This window comes from Schistocerca piceifrons, chromosome 3 (assembly GCF_021461385.2).
Source record: "Schistocerca piceifrons isolate TAMUIC-IGC-003096 chromosome 3, iqSchPice1.1, whole genome shotgun sequence".
Lineage (NCBI taxonomy): Eukaryota > Metazoa > Arthropoda > Insecta > Orthoptera > Acrididae > Schistocerca > Schistocerca piceifrons.
This window is the reverse complement of record NC_060140.1, coordinates 663,044,582-663,066,997: the sequence shown is the minus strand read 5'-3', so window position 1 is coordinate 663,066,997 and position 22,416 is coordinate 663,044,582. Positions and strand designations below refer to the sequence as shown.

The window sequence follows — 22,416 nt, the reverse complement described above, 5'->3', positions numbered from 1 at the left end:
CAATAAAAAACAATGGAACATATAGAATTATGCAAGTGTTGAATTTTAAAGCAAGTGAACTCACTAGATAAAGATAAGGCTCCTCTACCACCATTACTGATATTATCGTGAATTTTTGTGGAAATATGTGCCTCATTTTGGACCAAAATATAATATTTCTACTAGAAATTAATTAACTCATCTTGAAAAGAACAACATTTCAGTCATACTGATGCCAGTAGTGACTGCATGTTTTGAAAATAATTTATTTTCAGGTACATTCACAACAACTTGAACATGAAATCATCCATTTCCGGCAATCTTCACATCATAAGATTCAGCAGAACAAGAGAGACAGTTGAGGATTGACCTGTACTGCTCAGCATTGGCAAAATTGTTGAGTGCTTTTTTATGGTGTGATGCAAAATCGTCATGTGAGCTGAGCTGCATGGGGAAAAAAACGTGTGGAAGGTCTGCCAAGAAGTTGGAAGTTGTTGCCACCATGGAGTTTGTAGTGCTAAACAGTATGATAATGGACACGGCGGATGACAGACTGACAATTGATCATTGTTGGAAGGCAGAATTAACTGCAGATACCTTGGAATTCTTGAGGGAGAAGGATTATAGTCTGTTCTGCTACGTAAGGACAAAGGGCAATCCTGCAGTGGAAAAATGCTCCACAGCTGACTGCCCAGTATCAGAAGGGCACTGCAGAAGATGCTTCGTTCCTTGCATCAAGTACATGGGCAACTGCTGGACTGAAGTGCACAAGCTTACAAGTGTCACAGCATTTGAGTTTGAGATCAAATCCTTAGGCGACAGCATACTTTGGAGTATGGTAACCTGCAGGTATGACTACAAGCACATAAGGGATCTTGCAAAACAGTACACCACAGATCAACCAATGTCACTAGTACTGTTGAAGACACCAATAAACACACCCCACTGAGGGACCCACCATGGTCAGTGAACAAAAAGTTGGTCAGGATGGGGATGGATAACTTCGGATTATGGTGTGTGCCAGTTTGTTTGCACAACTGGACCAACAAAAAGGAAATTCCCCTATTCATCTAGGCCACAAAAACAGTCAACAATGGCTACCACACTCGAGGCTGCACCGAGATATTTGAGGTGCAGAAGCCTTTGAGCTTACAGGTAATGGTGAAGCTCCACTCTAAGGACCAGATGTGGAACTACAAAGATTCACCGGTCACAAGACAGAGTTCTGCCAGCACACATCAAGATGTGGCAAATGTGCTGGTAACCACAACTCGCACAATTGTCACTGGAAGAACAATCTGTCTGTGTGTATGGTTGTGCAGCACACCATGTGGAATGTTGGCATGGATGCAAGGTCTTTCCAGATTGCAGCCATGCCATGTCTAAAACAACTGACACTGCAAAACCAGTGAAATTTGGCAAAACAGACATGGACATCAAAGGGGTAATTGCAGTGGACATAAAGTGTCCCTGTCTGCCAGACTTGTCACAGGCAAGCAGGCATTGACTTTCTTGTAGTGTGAGCGCATGGGGAAACCTGCCACTGAGAGTTGGTGGGGGAATGCTGAGCAGTGTTTGCCCCCCCCCCCTCCCCCCCCTCAAGCTCACAGATTAGTCAGACCTTTTCATCTGGTGACATGGTCGCGAACCGCGAGTCTATTCATGTCACTGCTAGCTCATACTAGAGTGTGACTGACAGAACAGTTTGCAGCCACTATGCACGCAGCCAAGTAGCATCAACAGTTAGCACTCCCAGTCAAGGTTTTTGGAGGTTTCCCTTGCTGCAATGGAGAATTTTAGAGCTGTCCCACTTTATCTAAACAAACAAATAAACGGAGCCACAATGGTACAACACAGCTTGAATCTTGACCCATTAGGACACAATGTTCTCAAAGGCCCACCCAACTACATCCAAGCTGAGAATGAATTGTTAAAAAGAAAAGATCATAAAACTGATGCCATGGTTCATTCCAACCACTGATGAAACTACACTTTATTTGATTTTGTTTTCTCAGTGATTGGTGTAAAGCTCAGCATTGGTTTTATGTACTGTAAATGGCTGGTGACTGCCAAAACTGATAACTCTTGTGGCAGTATTGGAAAATAAATTATTTTCATAACAACTCACCTGTTTAAAAAACAATTAAATGAAAAGCCTCCAACATTCTCTTCATTAGCAACATTTGGCAGAATGTAGACATTAGGATTGTTGACACTACAGCATTTTCCTCTTTTAAAAATAAATAAAACTACTGATTAGTTCTTAACCAGTTACACTGTAGCTCAGTAAACAAAATATTTCCTTGAATAATGATTATCTGGACATGAAACCATGATAAGGACTGTTTGACAACTGGATTGCTGTGTGTAATTTGAAATAGGGGACATTGTCAGAAAACAACACTTCTCAGAGGTTTGTTACACAATCATTTTCATCCTCGATAGATTGGAGCAATGGCACACATCTAATCTTCACAACTAGTAAAATGAGAGTAACACTAAACAGAGAGGAATAGTTATCTGTTTTATATATATATGACAGGCTTTACTGACCTGCTTTGCATGGCAACCTGCATGTCAGAGGCAAATAAATGATTTTCAAGCCCCTGATGTGTAGTCTGCCCTGCATGACAGGCTTGTTGTGGAGTAGTATCAGCCTGTTTTACTCAACTGTATTTCAGGGGCTACACATGCCATGGCTGGGGGCAGGGTGAGATGGATAGAGGAGAGGATGGACAGAGCGACAGAGAGGAAGGAATAGACAACGAGAGGGGAAGAGGGGTGATGCATGAGGCACGTGGAGGGTATAGAGGGGTAGCAGGCAGGCGGGAAAGTAAGAGGGCCAGGAAGAAATGTAAAGAAAGTGGTGAAGGTGAATATGATTAGAGGGAAGGATGAGGAAGATATAGTCAGAGGGAGGGAGTGTAGGGAATGGGCAAAGGGAAGGGGAGGAAGAGATGAAGAGACAGAGACAGAATGAGGAGAGGGAGACAGATATACAGAGGTGGGAAGATGAGGTGGGCAGACCGAGGGAGGAAGAGGTGGACACAAGAGAGGGGGAGGAGGTGGTGTGTTCCATACATGTGTTGAACACAAACTTGGGTGATACCGCAGGAAAAAGGCTAGTATATAAACAGAAATGGGAGAAATATGAAAAGCAATGACCATCAAGTTTTTCTCTTCAAGCGCAACACCAGCAACTCAGTTCGCCACAGATCATTAGGAACAATACATAATATGTTACTGAAAAAATATCATATAAAGGTTAAATTCATACTATAGTTTCCCCATCAGCTGCAGGAAGTGTGAGGTTTCATAAGTTTTACCATTTACTTGATGTGTTTCAAGAAATTTTTTATGCAACTAACTTAGTGCTCACTGCTTCACTTGCGTAGGCAGTATAAACGAAATATCTTCATAAAAATTCACTCCCTCAGGGGTTCCAAACACACTGAAACAGGTTTTTTTAATTTCCAAGCAAGAAGTCAACTTTTTTTTTAGCTTCCAAAATGTTTTCATAAGGAAACATTTCCATTAAAAATTTCATCCCCTATATCACCCCCTTAGTGGATGAATTTTCAAAAAATACTGAAACATGTATTTTTTAATTTCTGACTGAGAAGGTAAATACAGATTTTCATAGTTTTACCTTTAGAAATGCTTTCACAATGAAATAATTTCTTAAAAACTTTTCTTCTACTATTTCATCCCCTTCGTGGTTGAAATTCCACAAACACTGAAACACTTTCTTTTTTTTTTTTTTTTCCTTTTTTAATTTCTAACTGAGAAGTCAAATTTTCATAGATGTAGCTTTAAAAATAGTAGTGCTTAAATAACTATTTATTTTCAAAACAAATATTCACTCACTATTTCACCCACTTAAGACTCAAATTTCCAAACATACTGTAACATGTATTTTTATTATTTCTGACCAAGAAATTAAATGCCAGTTTTCATAGTTATAGCCGCAAAATTTCCTTATAAAATTTTATCCCCTACTTCACCTCCTTAGGGGACAAATTTAGAAAAATCCATTCTTAAACGATGCGTACAGTATAATATCAACACCCTCTCCAAATTTCAACTTTCTACCCTTTGCAGTTTGTGATGTGTGGTGATGAGTCAGTCAGGATATTCCCTTTTCTATATAGAGATTAATTCTGTAAGATCACTAAAGTAGTTTCATCACACCAGGAGCAGTTATAGGCCTAAGCGTCACAAGCCACTGCTTGAGGTACCAAACTGAGAGGGACACCACAACTGTAAATTTCTACACATGAGGCATCACAATTCATGGCTCCCACTTGGGATGCCAAGCTGAAAAGTGCATTTGAGGGAAAATTTGTATAAGTGTGTATCACAATAAGTAGCAAAAACTGACAACGGTGAAACTTTACAAAGAAAGATGAATTGGACCAGTCAGATACCCAGCTTTTGCTTGAAACTGTACAGCCATTAAGCCACCTTCTTTGTCCAGTCGGAGGTCTCACTATCTAATGTTTCATTGTTAATGGAATCACCACTCTTCCTTCCTTCCTTTTGTAGTACTTTCACTGTAGGTATTACAAATGAGAATACTGTGAACATTGTACATTGCTACAGTCTGTACAACTTCAATAGCTTATCCTGACAAAAAGAAACAAGTAAGCCCATAAAGCACTGCAGGGCTACGAGACTTCACCACTGAGGTACTGCTCTGCAGTATGCTCAGGCTTAACAGCGATATGACTGTTAGTCACTGTAACTGACAGTCTATTCGACATTATTTTTCAAAATTCAATTTTTTCCCCTGATAATCCCGTCACAGGAATATTTACTGACACACTATCACTCACGTAATATATGAATATGTTTAGGCGTTTTTGGCATGACATTGAGTTCACTAATTTAAGTAGATAACAGAAATGCAACACAGGTGGATGGAAATGAGTGTTAAATGTGGACCACTTACTCTATAAGGCTTTACTAAGGTTCATTTCCCAAATGAAATAAATGGCACAATTTGGTAGCTTTTGCCTCTTGCGACAAGGTGAATAGTGGGCTGCTACACTCATCCTGTCTCAGTTACACAATTTTCAAACATTTTGAAACCATTCTCACACTTTTAGATGAGACGATACTAGATTCAGACTGGTGGTGTACAAAAATTACATCCTGGGAGGGCAGAGGGTTGTGCAGGAATGGCACCCAGCCATTTTTCCTTCTAGCATCACTGTTGCTTTTGAATAGTAGTGGATTATTTACAACAAACTTCATGACGGAATAAATATACTGTGAAGCAGCAGTCAGAATGTCCAACTCCTTAAACAGATGTCTACTAGATGATCGTGGGTGAGCACCACATATTATTCTAACCGCACGTTTCTGAGCAACAAAGACTTACTTTCTTAATGAAAACATTATTCCATTTGACATTACTGAATGAAAATATAAAAAATATATCAACTTTATGTTTTCTCTCTCCCCAAGATTTGCAGTGATTCTAAGTGCAAATGTGGCTAAACAATGTTGTTTTAGGAGTTTCAAAATGTGCTTCTGCCAAGTTTAAATTCTCACCAATATGGACACCTAAGATTTTTGAAGTTTTCATCCTATGTTACACTTATCAATGGTGTAGTACCCCGAGATGAGCAGAACAGAATATGTTACATATTTAAAAAAAAAAAAAAAATTGAGGTTGAGACCATTTTCAGAAAGCCAGTCAATGATACTTGGACACTGTTTAACATTTCTTCTGTTTCTGTATGTACGCCTGGATTGGATTGGATTCTTTATGGGGAGGAGACCAAACAGCAAGGTCATAGGTATCATCGGATTAGGGAAGGAAGTTGACCATGCCCTTTCTAAGGAACCATCCCAGCATTTGCCTGGGGCGATTTAGGGAAATCAGGATGGCCGGACGTGCGATTGAATCATCATCCTCCCTAATGCTGCCTGGATTGATTACAACAGTAGTGTCTTCTGCGAAAAGAACTAATTCTGGTTGTTGTGTATTAGATAGGTCATATACATATATGAGGAAAAATAGTGGACCTCAGATTGGGCCCTTGGGAACCCTATGTGTGATTTCTTCCCAGTCAGTATTATGTCCCTGGACAATATTGGTTGAATTGCTAAATACAACTTACGGCAGTTTTCTGCTTAGATATGACATCCTACTGTCTATGATAGTTTCCTCCCAGTTCTCATGCAACTGAGGCCATAATTTTATCCACACTACCTGAAACATGGTCAGGATTTGTTGACGGATAAATGGACAAATTTCCAGGCACACATCTGATGACCTCAGTCATCCCAACAATGTCCTGCTCAACTGGGGATTCTAAACGCATTAGACTAGCTAACCCAAGTTGCAATTTTTGTAATCATTTTGCACTGTGGACAGAATATATATCAAGCATGGGCAGAAAACGGTGGATGAGGTAATACGCACAATGGATCCATTTTCATGACAACAGTGGTTTTCATTTATCATGAACAAATGACTGCATTGGCTTTTGCATGATTGGTGACATCCTGTCGTGTGACCTCCCATGTCTTCACGCCACTGACCTCCCTGTGTGACCTACAACGAAAATCATCAAATGGATGATTCGTGTTTCCGTTTCCTCACTAAGCAGTGACATATAAATGGAGATGAGAGGACCTACATGGAGACTGAGTCCACAATTAGTATTAATGGGACAATGCACTCAGCATTTATACCTCTGTGTTGGCTACAGTTGCCTTTAGCCACTCCACAGATTTAATGAGCTGTCAGCATGGCACATTAAGTTTACTTATAACTTACACAGGAGCTTGCTTGAAACACTTTGTTCCTTACAGCAGTTTTAATTGTAACTTAATTCAAGGCGCAAGGTAACACACTGTCTTTGCCTTACTTCTTGATAGTCTTGAAAATCCTCCAACATGGTTTGAATATAATTTAGATATTTTATGGAACAGATTGTGATACTTATATGACACACTAGTTATTACATAAATACAAAGTTAATGGCAAGTCTATAGAAACTGTACGATCATGCAAATACCTAGTAATAGCTATCAAGCTTGCACAAGATAGAATAACACCTGGAAGAAAAAATGGGGAAAAAGTGCCATGCAACAGTTCAACAGCAGATTTGAGGTGATGTAAGTTGTCTACCAAAAATCATTTCTTATAAAAGTAATTTGATGGACTTCTTGAGAACTGCAGTCTGATTATGATCCTGAACAAATCAGAGCATAAAAAAAATATTCTAGAAAGGGCTGTGCTTGTTGTAGAGACTGTGTTTAATCAACACGAAGCTTTAGGGAGGTCACAGCAACTTACAAAGTAACACTACAGGAAAGGCACCACATGTCAAATGGAAATTTCTTAGAATTTTCTTTTTAAACTGATGACATTACACATAATATCTCATGTTTGATTAAGTATGGCTCTCCTTGCACATATTTTGCTTGGAGATTATGATCTCATTCAATAACAACATTTAAAGTGTGACAGATCGTAGCTGGCACCACTGGCACAGCCATTCCTTTGAAAGTAAGAAACTTACACAATAATGCTCATAGTAAGGTTGTCTCCTGTGGATGAACTGCCTTATCTTATGCTTGCCCTACTGAGTATTCTACACCACAATTTGGCTTTTAATTTATACACACCGATCTAGATGCAGATCTACTACTCTCAAAATGAGTATTATATTATTATTATTATTATTATCATTATTAATGAAGACAAATCCTGGAAATATAAACATTTCATAAAAATAATTTACACTGAATTAATCACTCATGATTTCTACTGATGGATTGTCAAATGACGCCCAACAAGGCTCTTTCATCTTCCCTGTCTGGTTGGATCTTAAATATTTACTGAAAGTAGATTATGAACTTGCATGTTACCTGGCATGTTTCCACTATTTGTAAATGATTTCTGTACCATCAGATGCTCATTCTGCTTGATCAGTCTTAGCATTTCTTCAACTGTGTGGTTAGGCATTGTGATTGATGGTGGTGGAGGAATCCCAAGAAGTAACTCCTGTATTTTCTGAAGCTTACTATGCAAGGCTTCAATAATAGTACTGTGCATCGTTACAGGCGTTACAGTTCTTGATGGGGATTTATTTTCTGTAACGTAACATTCTACTATTAATGCTACAAATAATCACACAAACAACAATCAGAGAATACTTACAGCATATTCAGAGTATGTAAAGAAAAAAAGAACTAAGAAAAGTGAAAATCTGATGCAACTAAAAAATCATTCAACATAAAGATGTAGCTCATAAGATAAAAGCTAAGAATAGGAGCAGTTATCTCATTTATGTGTTTTCCAAGGTATGTCAACAGACAAATTTAAACAGTCAATTAGGGAATAACAGGTAGATGACATTTTTCATAGTAAAGAACTCAAGTTCATCTCTCATCTCTCATGTCCTGATCAAAATATAAACTCCACAATCCTAAGGTGTTTCGAAAAGTGTGACAGTAATCATATACATTGAGCAGCTACTGCAAGGCTGCAAACTTAGTCACTTTGTTGTTGTTGTTGTGGCCTTCAGTCCTGAGACTGGTTTGATGCAGCTCTCCACACTACTCTATCCTGTGTAAGCCTCTTCATCTCCCAGTACCTACTGCAGCCTACATCCTTCTGAATCTGCTTAGTGTATTCATCTCTTGGTCTCCCTCTACGATTTTTACCCTCCAAGCTGCCCTCCAGTACTAAATTGGTGATCCCTTGATGCGTCAGAACATGTCCTACCAACCGATCCCTTCTTCTAGTCAAGTTGTGCCACAAGCTCCTCTTCTCCCCAGTTCTATTCAATACCTCCTCATTAGTTATATGATCTACCCATCTAATCTTCAGCATTCTTCTGTAGCACCACATTTCGAAAGCTTCTATTCTCTTCTTGTCTAAACTATTTATCGTCCACGTTTCACTTCCATACAAACACTTTCAGATACGACTTCCTGACATTTAAATCAATACTGGATGTTAACAAATTTCTCTTCTTCAGAAACGCTTTCCTTGCCATTGCCAGTCTACATTTTATATCCTCTCTACATCAACCATCATCAGTTATTTTGCTCCCCAAATAGCAAAACTCCTTTACTACTTTAAGTGCCTCATTTCCTAATCTAATTCCCTCAGAATCACCCGACTTAATTCAACTACAGTCCACTATCCTCATTTTGCTTTTGTTGATGTTCATCTTATATACTCCTTTAAAGACACTGTCCATTCCGTTCAACAGCTCTTCCAAGATCTTTGCTGTCTGTGACAGAATTACAATGTCATCGGCGAACTTCAAAGTTTTTATTTCTTCTCCATGGATTTTAATACCGTCTTGAAACTTTTCTTTCGTTTCCTTTACTGTTTGTTCAATATACAGATTGAATAGCATCGGGGAGAGGCTACAACCCTGTCTCACTCCCTTGACAACCACTGCTTCCCTTTCATGTCCCTCGACTCTTATAACTGCCATCTGCTTTCTACACAAATTGTAAATAGCCTTTCACTCCCTATGTTTTACCCCTGCCACCTTCAGAAATTGAAAGAAAGTATTCCAGTAAACATTGTCAAAAACTTTCTCTAAGTCTACAAATGCTAGAAATGTAGGTTTGCCTTTCCTTAATCTTTCTTCTAAGATAAGTCGTAGGGTCAGTATTGCCTCACGTGTTCCAACATTTCTATGGAATCCAAAATGATCTTCTACGAGGTCGGCTTCTATTAGTTTTTCCATTCGACTGAAAAGAATTCGTGTTAGTATTTTGCAGCTGTGACTTATTAAACTGATAGTTCGGTAATTTTCACATCTGTCAACACCTGCTTTCTTTGGGATTGGAATTATTATATTCTTCTTGAAGTCTGGGGGAATTTCGCCTGTCTCATAAATCTTGCTCACCAGATGGTAGAGTTTTGTCAGTACTGGCTCTCCCAAGGCCGTCAGTAGTTCTAATGGAATGTTGTCTACTCCCGGGGTCTTGTTTCGACTCAGGTCTTTCAGTGCTCTGTCAAACTCTTCATGCAGTATCATATCTCCCATTTCATCTTCATCTACATCCTCTTCCATTTCCATAATATTGCCATCAAGTACATCGCCCTTGTATAGACCCTCTATATACTCCTTCCACCATTCTGCTTTCCCTTCTTTGCTTAGAACTGGGTTTCCATCAGAGCTCTTAATATTCATACAAGTAGTTCTCTTTTCTCCAAAGGTCTCTTTAATTTTCCTGTAGGCAGTATCTACCCTACCCCTAGTGAGATAAGCCTCTACATCCTTACATTTGTCCTCTAGCCATCCCTGCTTAGCCATTTTGCACTTCCTGTCGATTTCATTTTTGATACGTTTGTATTCCTTTTTGCCTCCTTCACTTGCTGCATTTTTGTATTTTCTCCTTTCATCAATTAAATTCAGTATCTCTTCTGTTACCCAAGGATTTCTACTAGCCCTCGTCTTTTTACCTACTTGATCCTCTGCTGCCTTCACTATTTCATCCATCAAAGCTACCTATTCTTCTTCTACTGTATTTCTGTCCCTTATTCCTGTCAATTTTTCTCTTATGCTCTCCCTGAAACTCTGTACAACCTCTGGTTCTTTCAGTATATCCAGGTCCCATCTCCTTAAATTCCCACCTTTTTGCAGTTTCTTCAGTTTTAATCTACAGTTCATAACCAATAGATTGTGGTAAGAGTCCACATTTGCCCCTGGAAATGTCTTACAATTTAAAACCTGGTTCCTAAATCTCTGTCTTACCATTATATAATCTGTCTGAAACCTTTTAGTATCTCCAGGGTTCTTCCATGTATACAACCTTCTTTCATGATTCTTGAACTAAGTGTTAGCTATGATTAAGTTATCCTCTGTGCAAAATTCTACCAGGCGGCTTCCTCTTTTATTTCTCGCCCCCAATCCATATTCAACTACTGCGTTTCCTTCTCTTCCTTTTCCTACTGTTGAATTCCAGTCAACCATGACTATTAAATTTTCGTCTCCCTTCACTGTCTGAATAATTTCTTTTATCTCATCATACATTTCATCAATTGCTTCATCATCTGCAGAGCTAGTTGGCATATAAACTTGTACTAATGTAGTAGGCATGGGCTTCGTGTCTATCTTGGCCACAATAATGCGTTCACTATGCTGTTTGTAGTAGCTTACCTGCAGTCCTATTTTTTATTCATTATTAAACCTACTCCTGCATTACCCCTATTTGATTTTGTATTTATAAGCCTGTATTCACCTGACCAAAAGTCTTGTTCTTCCTGCCACCGAACTTCACTAATTCCCACTATATCTAACTTTAACCTATCCATTACCCTTTTTAAATTTTCTAACCTACCTGCCCGATTAAGGGATTTGACATTCCACGCTCCGATCTGTAGAACGCCAGTTTTCTTTCTCCTGATAACGATGTCCTCTTGAGTAGTCCCCGCCCAGAGATCCGAATGGGGGACTACTTTACCTCCGGAATATTTTACCCAAGAGGACGCCATCATCATGTAATCACACAGTAAAGCTGCATGCCCTCGGGAAAAATTGCGGCTGTAGTTTCCCCTTGCTTTCAGCCATTCGCAGTACCAAAACAGCAAGGACTTTTTGGTTATTATTACAGGGCCAGATCAGTCAATCATCCAGACTGCAACTACTGAAAAGGCTGCTGCCCCTCTTCAGGAACCACACGTTTGTCTTGCCTCTCAACAGATACCCCTCCGTTGTGGTTACACCTACGGTACAGCTATCTGTATCGTTGAGGCACGCAAGCCTCCCCACCAGCTGCAAGGTCCATGGTTCATGGGGGGGGGGGGGGGGGTCACTTTGGTAGCAAAATTTTAAACTGCTGTTTACCCCAAACCTGTACAACCTCAGGATCTGCAGTGTATTTGAGGGAGGTAAGACAGCAGACTGCAATCTGTGACAGCTATTGCAGTAATACAACTCATAATCACATTATCAGTTACAATTTAAGCTAAACTTACGGGACTTAATGTAAACAATATTCATCTGTGCTCCATATTCAAGAAAAGGCAAAGAGGAAGGAACAAAATCTGAACAGTACTCAAAGCTTTCAATTTGATACTAAAACCACGTTGTCTCTTTCCCCCTCCCCCCTAAGCAACAAACAAATTTTTGTAAGTGTAAGTAGTCACTCAAGACTTCAGCTGAAAGAAGAGTAATTAACTCCGCTCTTAAAAATAACTTATAAAATAAACTATGTCAAAACCCGTAAGTTTTCATAATGTTTAAAAATTCTACATTAAACATCCCTGATATTTAGAGTAAAATATGGATCAGCTGTTATTAACTCATTCTCATGGAAGACAACGATGGTGGAAAAAGCATATTCACCACAATGAAAAAGATTTTATGTCCTGTTGCCTCATATGAATAGAAACTAATATAAAACACCTCACTGATTCCAAAGTACTTAAAAGAAATTAAAAACTGAAAACATCAAACATGAACATAAATTACAATGAAAGTGGCTACAAGGTTGCTCTGCAATATTATAAACAGCTTGGAATCTATAAAAAGGTAAACAATGAATCTGTCTTTTACACGTATATTTGTTCCTCAGAAAATCAGGCAACGAAAAGTGTTAGATCGTATACCTTCCTCAGTCCCTACTGTAGTTCTCCTAAGCACATTCCAGGTGACATTTCTCACATTTTTCTGTCACAGTCCAAAACAAATGAGAGAGAAATATATTCATATAGGCTAGTTCACAGTTTAGTCGCTCTGAAGAGGACTGTTTCAAAGATGGGCAAAACACTAGTTAATACTGGTTTTAAATGCTTCAACATTACGTAGCATAATATACAAAACATTACAGTCAATGTTCTCGACAGTATTTATAACTCAATGTTCATCCTTTTTTAAAGGTTGAAATTCATTTCCAAAGCTAGTTCTCAATTCCCTGAAACAAACTGGCAAAATCTCCAAACCAGAGTTCATTATCTCATTTTCCAATGCTGAAAAGTGAACAGAGGATTGTTTTAGGTAATCAATCAAGGGCAATGTATTTGGATCATAAAAATTGAAACCATTCAGTCTTCCATGCAGTTTATTCCTGGTTACAAAGGGTCATGAAAGATAGCCTTAAATTGCTTCCATGACCACCCCCCCCCCCCTTTCTCTCTCTCTCTCTCTCTCTCTCTCTCTCTCTCTCTCTCTCTCTGTGTGTGTGTGTGTGTGTGTGTGTGTGTCCGAGTTTTCACTGTGGTGGTAGACTGAACTGAGTGTAGTCCAAGGACTATTTAATGTTAAAAGGTGTTAGTTTTGTGTCAAATGCCAAAGCAAACACACATTATGTGAGAAAACACTTAGCTACAGCTACTGTAAAGTTCAAGTAGTAATTTAGAAAACAGTCGGTGAGTGGAGGTTACACATGACTCATTTTAGTTTGACAATTTTGTGAAGTAGCTACTCACCATATGGTGGAAATGTTGAGCCACAAACAAGAACAGCAAAAAGACTGCTAAACAAGTAAGCTTTTGGAAAAAAGTCTTATTCTAAATTAAGCAACACACACACAGACATATTCATGCAAATGCAACCCTCACACACATTACCACTGTCTCTGGCTCCCGAGGCCAGACTGCAAGCAACTGAGCTTGATGAGAGAAGCAATGTGGGTGGTGTGCATAAGGAGACTGGAAGGGGGAGAGATAGCAGGGTATGGGTGGGGGACAGTAAAGTACTGCTTGTGGGAGCAAACAGGGACGATGTAGAGTTACAGTAGGGCAGCCAGCTGCATTCAGAACATTAGACAGAGGGCTAGGGGGGGGGGGGGGGGGGGGAGTCAAACTGAAAGAGTTATGTGAAGATTCATGACTTTATAGAAGAAGTCTGCTACTACACTTCTCACAGCTCGACTGGGTAGCTTCAGATCAGTAGAAGAACTTATATGCCACATAATTACCCCATCTAATAAGTGAAATGCTCTAAGTTATGATGTGAAATATGGGTGGGTAATGTGCATTTTATTGACAGGATGACTATAAACCAATGATTCTGAGCCTAGAGAATTCAGATATATCAGTAAGCAAAGACTCTATTAAAACTAAATTGTTGAAGGAAATGAAGGAGGAAAAGTATTGTCACTCTATGAATAGTGATGCAGCTAGTGAACAAGAAAGATTAAAAAAACTTTGTGCACAATTTCTTTAAGGGACTGAGATGCTACAATTGACGTAAGTATGGTGATACTGCATGGAACTGTCACGCAAAATCCAAGATAAGTAGAAAGTAATTGAAAAAACTTCCAAACCTTACGTTTGGAATTACAAACACTGCCAATGTCATGAACCTGTGTGTTTTTAGTGACTAATACATGATGCCATTGCAGTTCATGCCCACATTCACACTGTCATGGTATATGTGAAAAACAAGCTGCCTCACATACATTTTGTGAGATACTTCAGTGATGGGGCAGCTAGTCAGTACAAAAACTGTAAAAATTTCAAAAATTTATGCATGAATTACCATGATTTCCAGATTCACGTGGAATGGAATTTTTTCACTACAAGTCATGGTAAAAATGTATGTGATGGTATTGGTGCTACCATTAAGTGCATGGCATCACGAGCTAGTCTGCAGCACCCTACAATATCTCTGGCATACAATCATTCTATGTTTCAAAAGATGAGGTGAAATCAGTCGAAGAGTTGCTAAAAAGCAGACTAGGACATGTTAAAACTGTTGCAGGCACAAGGAGCCATCATCACTTCTCTCCAGCGGACTCTGACAATGTGCAGACGAGCAGACTGTCCGGTTATAACTATAGGTTCATGCACAACATGTCTCTCCACAGTGTGTCTGACTCGGGATTCAGAAGCAAAAGCAGCAACATACAACCAGGTTGCTATGTTATTGCTGTTTATGATGACAAATGGTACTTAGGATGTGTTGCAGAGTGCTGTGAAGCAGAAGGTGATGTATTTGTGAACTTCATGGCACTAGCAGGACCAGCAAGATCATTTCATTGGCCACGTTTGGCAGACAGGTGTTGGATTCCTTTTGAACATATTCTTATGACAGTTCCAGTTCCTACCACAGTGTCAAGAAGACACTACAATTTGCCACTCAATGTACAGAGTACAGTAGCTAAAGTGTGGGAGAACTTCTGTTCGAAGCACAATCGAATGGATTTTAGTAGTTAAGGTGCAGTAAACATTAATGATGGGTTGTGTTAATCTGTCTATATGTTGTTGCTTAGTGATTAAACAGTTGTGGGAGAGGATAAGAAGAGGCAGAACAGTTTACGATATGTTTTTACAAAATTGTGTTGTGGAACAATGGCCACATCACCAAATAGGCTACATCTGTCAACTTCCATTGTACACAAATGTCTTGCAATAACATGCTGAAATTTTGAGATATATATCATTATGGTCCACTATGCAGTGTGTGAAATTTGGCTTGGATACCACTTGTCCCTTTTGTGCTACCACACTTTGAAAATCCATGTTTTTCAGGTAATTTTTCAAATTTTTGTATTTTCATGTGCATGTAACTCAGTTTTTGTGACTGATATGGGCATGATGAGTTCTGTGTGTGTTTAGGCCACATTAAGCTTACCACAAAAAAATTATACCCTTTTTGAGTGATTTATATTTAGCATAGATGGCACCTACAATATGTACCTTTTAACATATTACATTTTTTTAAATCACATTTTGGAATTTTTTATTTTCCCTCAGAAATGTGTTGTTGGTGTTTTGATTCATGGAGTGTGTTCGCTAAATGGATGTTACTGGGTTGTAAAAATTTCACTGGACTGTGTGGAATAGTTCCAAAGTTATTAAGACCTGAAGTTGGGTCTGAAGATAGATTGCCAGATGCGGGTTGCAATTTCCGGGTCACACCACCTTCTTTCACAAGTCATAATTCTAGAACTAATTGGTTGGGGAAACTAATACTTTGTACATGAGTGTTCCACACATGGTAGAATTAGTGTACTGAATTTCAGTCAACTCTGAGATTATGAGCTGGAGCCCCTGGTTGAACTGACATGGAATGACCCAGAAATCAAATTATATTATTAAAGAATAAAGAGTAGAAATTAAATTATATTATTAAAGAATAAAAAGGAGAAATTAAATCTGACCCTGTGAATGTGCACTAGACACTGGAATAAAACAGTGCAGCAGGTATAGTAGAATGTTAGAAGAAATGGACAGCTTCAGGCTTACCAAAAGTATACAGGGAGAAAGTAGTCTGTAAAGCTGTTTACCTCACTAACATATCACCCACTAAATCTTGAAAAGGCATGTCACCTGAAGAAACATTATTTGGTAGTGAGGCCTTTGTTCAGATAGATATAGCAAGCAGGCATAAATGGGATCAGAAGAACTCTAAATGCATACTGGTAAAATGTTGTGAACAGAGTTAGGTATATTAACTATTTCATCCCTACCAACAAAAATTAAGAAAGGAGAGAGAGGTGATATTTGAAGAAAATACTGGTGATATTTAAAGAAAATACTGTTCAGAGTAATAATGTTATAACACCACCTAAAAAGTCTCATGTGCCAGAAATTATTCCCAAAATTATGAATGATGGATCAGAAGCCTACTAGTGACAAGAATGGTGACAACCAAAGATGAATTTTACCTGACCAAAGCAGCTCAGTAGATTCAAATTCATTGGACCCAAATGAAAATTCTGCATCCTCACGGCATACCCAAGCACCCAGATTTTCATGAAGAATAGAGAAACCAATTGAGAATGAATAAGTGGCCTATTACTCTACAGGCATAGAGAATTCACATCCATCATACTTCAGGCAATTAAAGAATTGCAGTCTTATGCTGACAATCATACATGGAAAAAAAGCAATCCCCCCCTACACAGCTTTCCAGATATAGGCCTAAAGCCAATTGACACCAATCAGGTCTTCACAACTAAAGAGAATCTCCAAGGACATATTTTTATATACAAAGCGTGGTTAGTAATTAAAGGAAACATACACACAAACACATGGTTTAAACTAGGAAGAGACATATCCTGCAGACATCTGCTGTAATTCATCATGGAATCTGTTTGGTTTAGCTATTAAATATGACCTACACATAGATCATTTAAATTTTGTAACGGCATTCCTACAAGACAATGCGAAAGAGGAAATTTATGTTAAAATCACTGTTAAGGACAAATGTATCATGAGATTTAAGAAAGTAGTTTATGGATCAAAACAAAAGTAGCAGCTAGTCGCAACTGGAATATTACGCTAATGAAGCATTCTTGAAACTGAACTTCACAAGAAGTACAGCAGATTCATGTGTCTGTCAGAAGAATAAAGGAAATAACAATAATTGTTGAAATTTATATTGATGATAGGCCCTATGTTAATTTTCAGTAAGTCACTTTAACAATGATCCAGGCATGCCTAACTGGCAGACAGTCATTTGAAAGGGACTACGGATTTGAAGCAGCAGTTTTCTAGAGGAGAGAATCAAAATGTCACAGGATGCAGTGGTGCAGACTGGGCAGCAGACAAAGAGGATGGTTTTCTGTTTAAAACATAAGGTGCTGTAATTTCCTGGAGCAGCAAGGAACAACCCACATCAGCTTTATCACCTACTGAATACAGCCTGTCAAGAGGCATTTGGGCTACAGATGTCAGAAAAGGAAATATTTCTATGTCCTGAAAACAACCCTATTAAACTTTATTGTGATAACAAAGCTGCAGTCGACTTATCCAAAACAAGTGGCTACAAAAGAAGAACAAAAGAAAAAAAAAGACTCAGCTGAAATTATAGTGGAACAAATCCCAGCAAAGCAGATGATCACTGATAAGCTAGCAAAATCACTTGGAAGACCTTCCTTACTATTGGTCATGTGTGTGTTCTGAATAGTATGTGCATATACTAGTGTAATAAAAGATTTCTTGTCTGTTACATCAAACCATGATCACTTTAGATCTATGTAGTGGTTCACTGGCTATTAAAACCAACAAAATCACTGAGTGATATGGAAATCTTTTATGATCTTTATTAAAAATTTCATAAGTAGGGGCCTAAAACTAATAAGAACTTTCTTAATAAACTAAACTATCAATGTTAGTGTACAATAGTACAAAATTTAAGTTCAACTACATATCAAAATTTGAAATACAATCTGTAGAAGCTGTTAAGTTTCTCAGATAGCTTACCTTTCAAAGCTACCTTTGTGCCTTCCCATTGGCTGCCAGAACTTTCATCATCTGATGCAAACAGAAGTGGTGAATTTTCCAACTGATTTGCACTATTAAAAGTCCTTTCTATGGTCACAGAACAATTCAGACTGTCCTCTGGAGGTATAAAATTTGGTTCCTGCAGAGTGTTATCACTACAACTGACACTATCATCGACATACATTTGCAAATCATTTCTTACAGGATCACCTTTCGGATCTGGTGATGAACTGTCACACACTGATAGATATCGAGCCCTATCACCTACTTTTGATGTATCTATGACTGGACTGTCCAGAAGCTGGTCAAAATAATCATTGTCAAATTCTTTAACTGAATCAAAGCAAAAGTCTTCAAATACACTGTCGCTACGGGTACAACTGTCCTCATTATCTCGAATGTAAGGCTTGTTACACTTTTCACTGGCCTCCCGGTTATCTTCTTCAGGAACTGTGTCTGATGCTGGACACATGCCTAGCAGCAAGTTTTGTGAAAATCTGTCACTCTGTGAGTGGCAGTCCAGTTGACAGCGTTCTTCCATTGGAACTTTAAAGTCATTACACTTCTCTTTGACTTGAGATGTCTGATTTTCATCATATTTTTCTTCCAAGCATCCGTTTTCCAAGATCTCACTGCTAGAAATTTCTTGTGTTTCATGAACACAATCACCTGCCAATAACTTAATGTCAGAATTTGCCACAGCTCTATCAGTATCAGGCGTTATGTTGTAGACATTATTTGCATGAACACTTCTGCCTTCCGAATGAATGCTGGTGTTAAAAGACACACTTGATGATGTTGTTTCAATTTCTCCAGCATTTGACAACAATGTTTTTTCTTCCTGGTGTAAATTCCCTCCAAGAATTGAGTTTGCTCCTGGGACAGCACTACTACAGATGTCAGATGCACCAAATTTTTCATCCTCATGTAATCTTGTTGAATTGTGGAAACAGTTCTTTAATATTAATGAAGTATCACTGCAGGATTTAAATGAGTTCAAATTTTTATACCCAGCACTAAAGTTTATTATATTTTGATGGTAAATAGCTTCATCATTTTTCCTCACATTTTCACCAATTACAGAACCATCATTAACACCTTCCTGAATAGTTAGTGGGCTATTTTCATCAATCCTTCCACTTTTATTACATTCCTCAGTGGTTTCTGGACAGCTATCTTCCAAAATATTTAGCATTTTTTGTTTTTCCAGACTCAGCACACCAATTTCTAAGAAGTTTCGCCTATCTGATGGCAGTGACTGATGGGCTGCTTCACCATCTGTTTCATGCTCTCCAACTCCACCACCTTCCCTACTACAGCAATGTGAAACAGTTCTCTGATATGAACACAGAGGAGTATCACAACTGGCAACATTATGGAGCCTTTCAACACACTTTACTTTTAAGTGGCAGCTGTTTTCACCCCTCCTTGTTCGTGTACCTTTCTGAACTTTCGAAGCGCTTCCCAAAACTGGACTCGCAGGTGAACCTGCAGATGAAATGTGTGTGTCATTAAGCACATCACTGTCATTAATATTATCCTGAGATATAATCACATCAGACATGCCTTCCACAGTGCCATAAAAAGCAAAAGTTGGTGACAAACTAGAAACTGCATTTTCGTCTAAGAGAATAGCATCCACAGTACCATATAGCCCACTCTCCTTTGAATGTATCTGGGTGGCAGACATCTTCGAATCTGTTTCTGTAATTACGTTTGTATCCTCTGACCTTACATAAACTTCAGATCCAGGTGTGCATAGCGTTTCAACATTAGTCTCTTCTTCCAATTCACCAGCATTAGCAATGGAATTTTCTGCAGCCGAACACGCTGAACTCGATTCCAGTTGCATTATTGTGTTTCGTTTACCATTGAGTTCATTCACATCGCACAAAGGTATGTAGTTGTTTTCCTGCTGACTACATGTAGCATCAGAGGGAATGTCTGAGTTCTGTGAACCATTTACCAAACCACAATCTATTTCACATATTGCACTACCATCCGCGATTGCGTCGCACTCATTAATACTTTTCGAAATAGAATCCAGATGTAGCTCAGAACTTTTAAAGCAAGGAGCTGTCGCTTCCTCACTCGAAACGCACGCAATTTCCAGACAATGCCGTGAATATCTATCTTCCTCCACAGAAAGCTGGTTATTCCCATTGTCACTACACTGTTCACTGTTTGAAGTAAAATTGTTAAAATCACTAATCGACTTTTGCAAAATGCATTTTTTAATGATTATCGATAATGGTTTACTACCCGCAATGACTACATATGATTCACCCAGACCGTTCACAGACTTTGTCACTAGCTGTGGGGACTCAAAATCTGCAAGCGATGCATCAGAAGTAACTGGAGACTTCACGTCCTCGGAAGTGTGGCTGTAAAAAGTCATATTTACCGATCAAGAAGTTAGCTTTCATTGGAGTTTTTATTATTTTCCGCAGAAATTTTCAGAATTCAAGCTATAAAAATAAAAATTCGCTTGGGTTATTAAACTTTCAACCAGCATAATTCACGACACAGGGACCCACGAAGTTCTAGTGTTCGCGTAGTGGTAGAACATACAAATCATTCTTTAAACAGCCAACGTAAACTCACAAATCTAAAACGTAAACACATAGTTCATAGGCCACAAACTGTTACAAAACATAAGATATTTCAACGTCCAAGATACGGCCATCCAAAGATTTCTCTTTTCGATGGCGAAGAAGTTCAAATTAGACTGTGTTGTAATCTCCTTGCTCAATCTTGCGGTAGCCTAATCTCCTTGGCGGTAGCCATTCTAGCAGACCAATTAAAGAGGCGTTTAAGAAATCTTCAGTTACTACATTCCCATTTCCACGTTGACAGCTCTGTTCTGGCACATAAAAAAAAGAGGTTGCATTTACTAAATTCAGGATGATTTGCATTCTTGTGCTGTGATTATGGATATTGCATTTTTTGTTTTTGCAGACAGATCGTTACCGAAGAAACTTATTTCAAAAAATATCAGTATTTCCGCAGTATAGTAGCGAGGCAATGCTAGTATTTATAGTTTTCCACATGGATGCCTACAAGATTCCCTACTTTTTTAGCATTTATTACTCTAAGGGATCTCTCAACACTCAATATTTATTGGGCACAATATTATTGGGCAGCATTTATAACTGGAACGCGTCAGTTAGAACTCCGTTTTTGTAGCGAACATGTCGACGCTCGATGCTAAGAGAACTTGTGGCAGACGTAGATATGTGGGTATCGGAGAAAACGCGACATTAATTCACACACAGACTCGATAACAGCTTACAGTTATACAAACATGAATGCATGCACGATGTAAAACATGGAATAACTAACAGAAAAATAAACCAAAGATCTACATCATCAATACAGCCCGAAGTTGTCACTGCATGGAACTTTTATGCGCCACTGTACATTTATGAGGACAAAAAACAGAATACTATATGACCCACCCCGCCCCTTTTAAGGCTAACGATGACGCAGATTGAATTTCGTTTGCATGGGAAAGTAAATCGATTTTGTGACATATTACAAGTTCCTAAACAGGGGCGAATTATTTAGTTTCACCTAAGTCCTTTGGTAGGTAGGTTTTTGAATCTCTGAGTGTTAATCTAATTTATTAGACACAGTTTCTGCGTTTTTCGTCAGGGTCTGCAGTAGAATTGCGCAGCATGTGCCGATAGTCCGTTTATCTGCATAGTTTAGTTTTCCACAGTCTTTAGTATGGACAGGAACGGAGACTGTTGTGTGTGTCGATGCAAGCAGAGATGGTGACACTTCGCTCTCAGCTTCAGCTGTGATGGCTTCTGTTAAACTGCTTGAGGCTGCAGTGGATGGGCACCACTGCTGTGGGCCAGCTATGGGGATGCAACGGACGTCCATCACGGCCTTGTCCTCCGATCGGTCCTCACCGGTGGACAGACCAGTTACTGCTCGCACTGAAGTTGATCCCTCACCAGTGGTCGAGTGGGAGGTCACCCCCGGGCGTAGCAGGTGGCGAAAGACTTCCCAGGTGGCTGCACGTTCCAGGCGCTGTCTGTGGCTAACGCTGTCGCTGAGGCAGATGGTGTCGTAGCGAGATTGAATATTGTAACCCCCAAATCCTCCAAAAATAAACGAAAAATATACCTAGTCAAAAATGCAGATAAAAATTCACTTGATGCCTCCTTGAGAGACAATTTCCACTACTTCCAAATTAATGATATAAATGTAGACCAGATGTGGCTTGAATTCAGAGAAATAGTATCGGTAGCGATTGAGAGATTTAT

General features: G+C 38.9%; 1 protein-coding gene across 1 annotated transcript in view; it reads right to left on the bottom strand.

Annotated features, from left to right (window-relative positions):
- Window positions 1-20,809, bottom strand: part of LOC124789618 — an 81,015-nt gene extending 60,206 nt beyond the window's left edge. Inside the window, exons 1-2 of the mRNA XM_047257038.1 lie at window positions 18,122-20,809; window positions 7,867-8,091 (exon numbers count right to left, since the gene is read on the bottom strand). Coding sequence (XP_047112994.1) covers window positions 7,867-8,091; window positions 18,122-20,540 — 2,644 coding nt within the window. The 5' untranslated portion in view covers window positions 20,541-20,809. The remainder of the gene's footprint in view (window positions 1-7,866; window positions 8,092-18,121) is intronic.
- Between the last annotated feature and the right edge of the window lie 1,607 nt (window positions 20,810-22,416).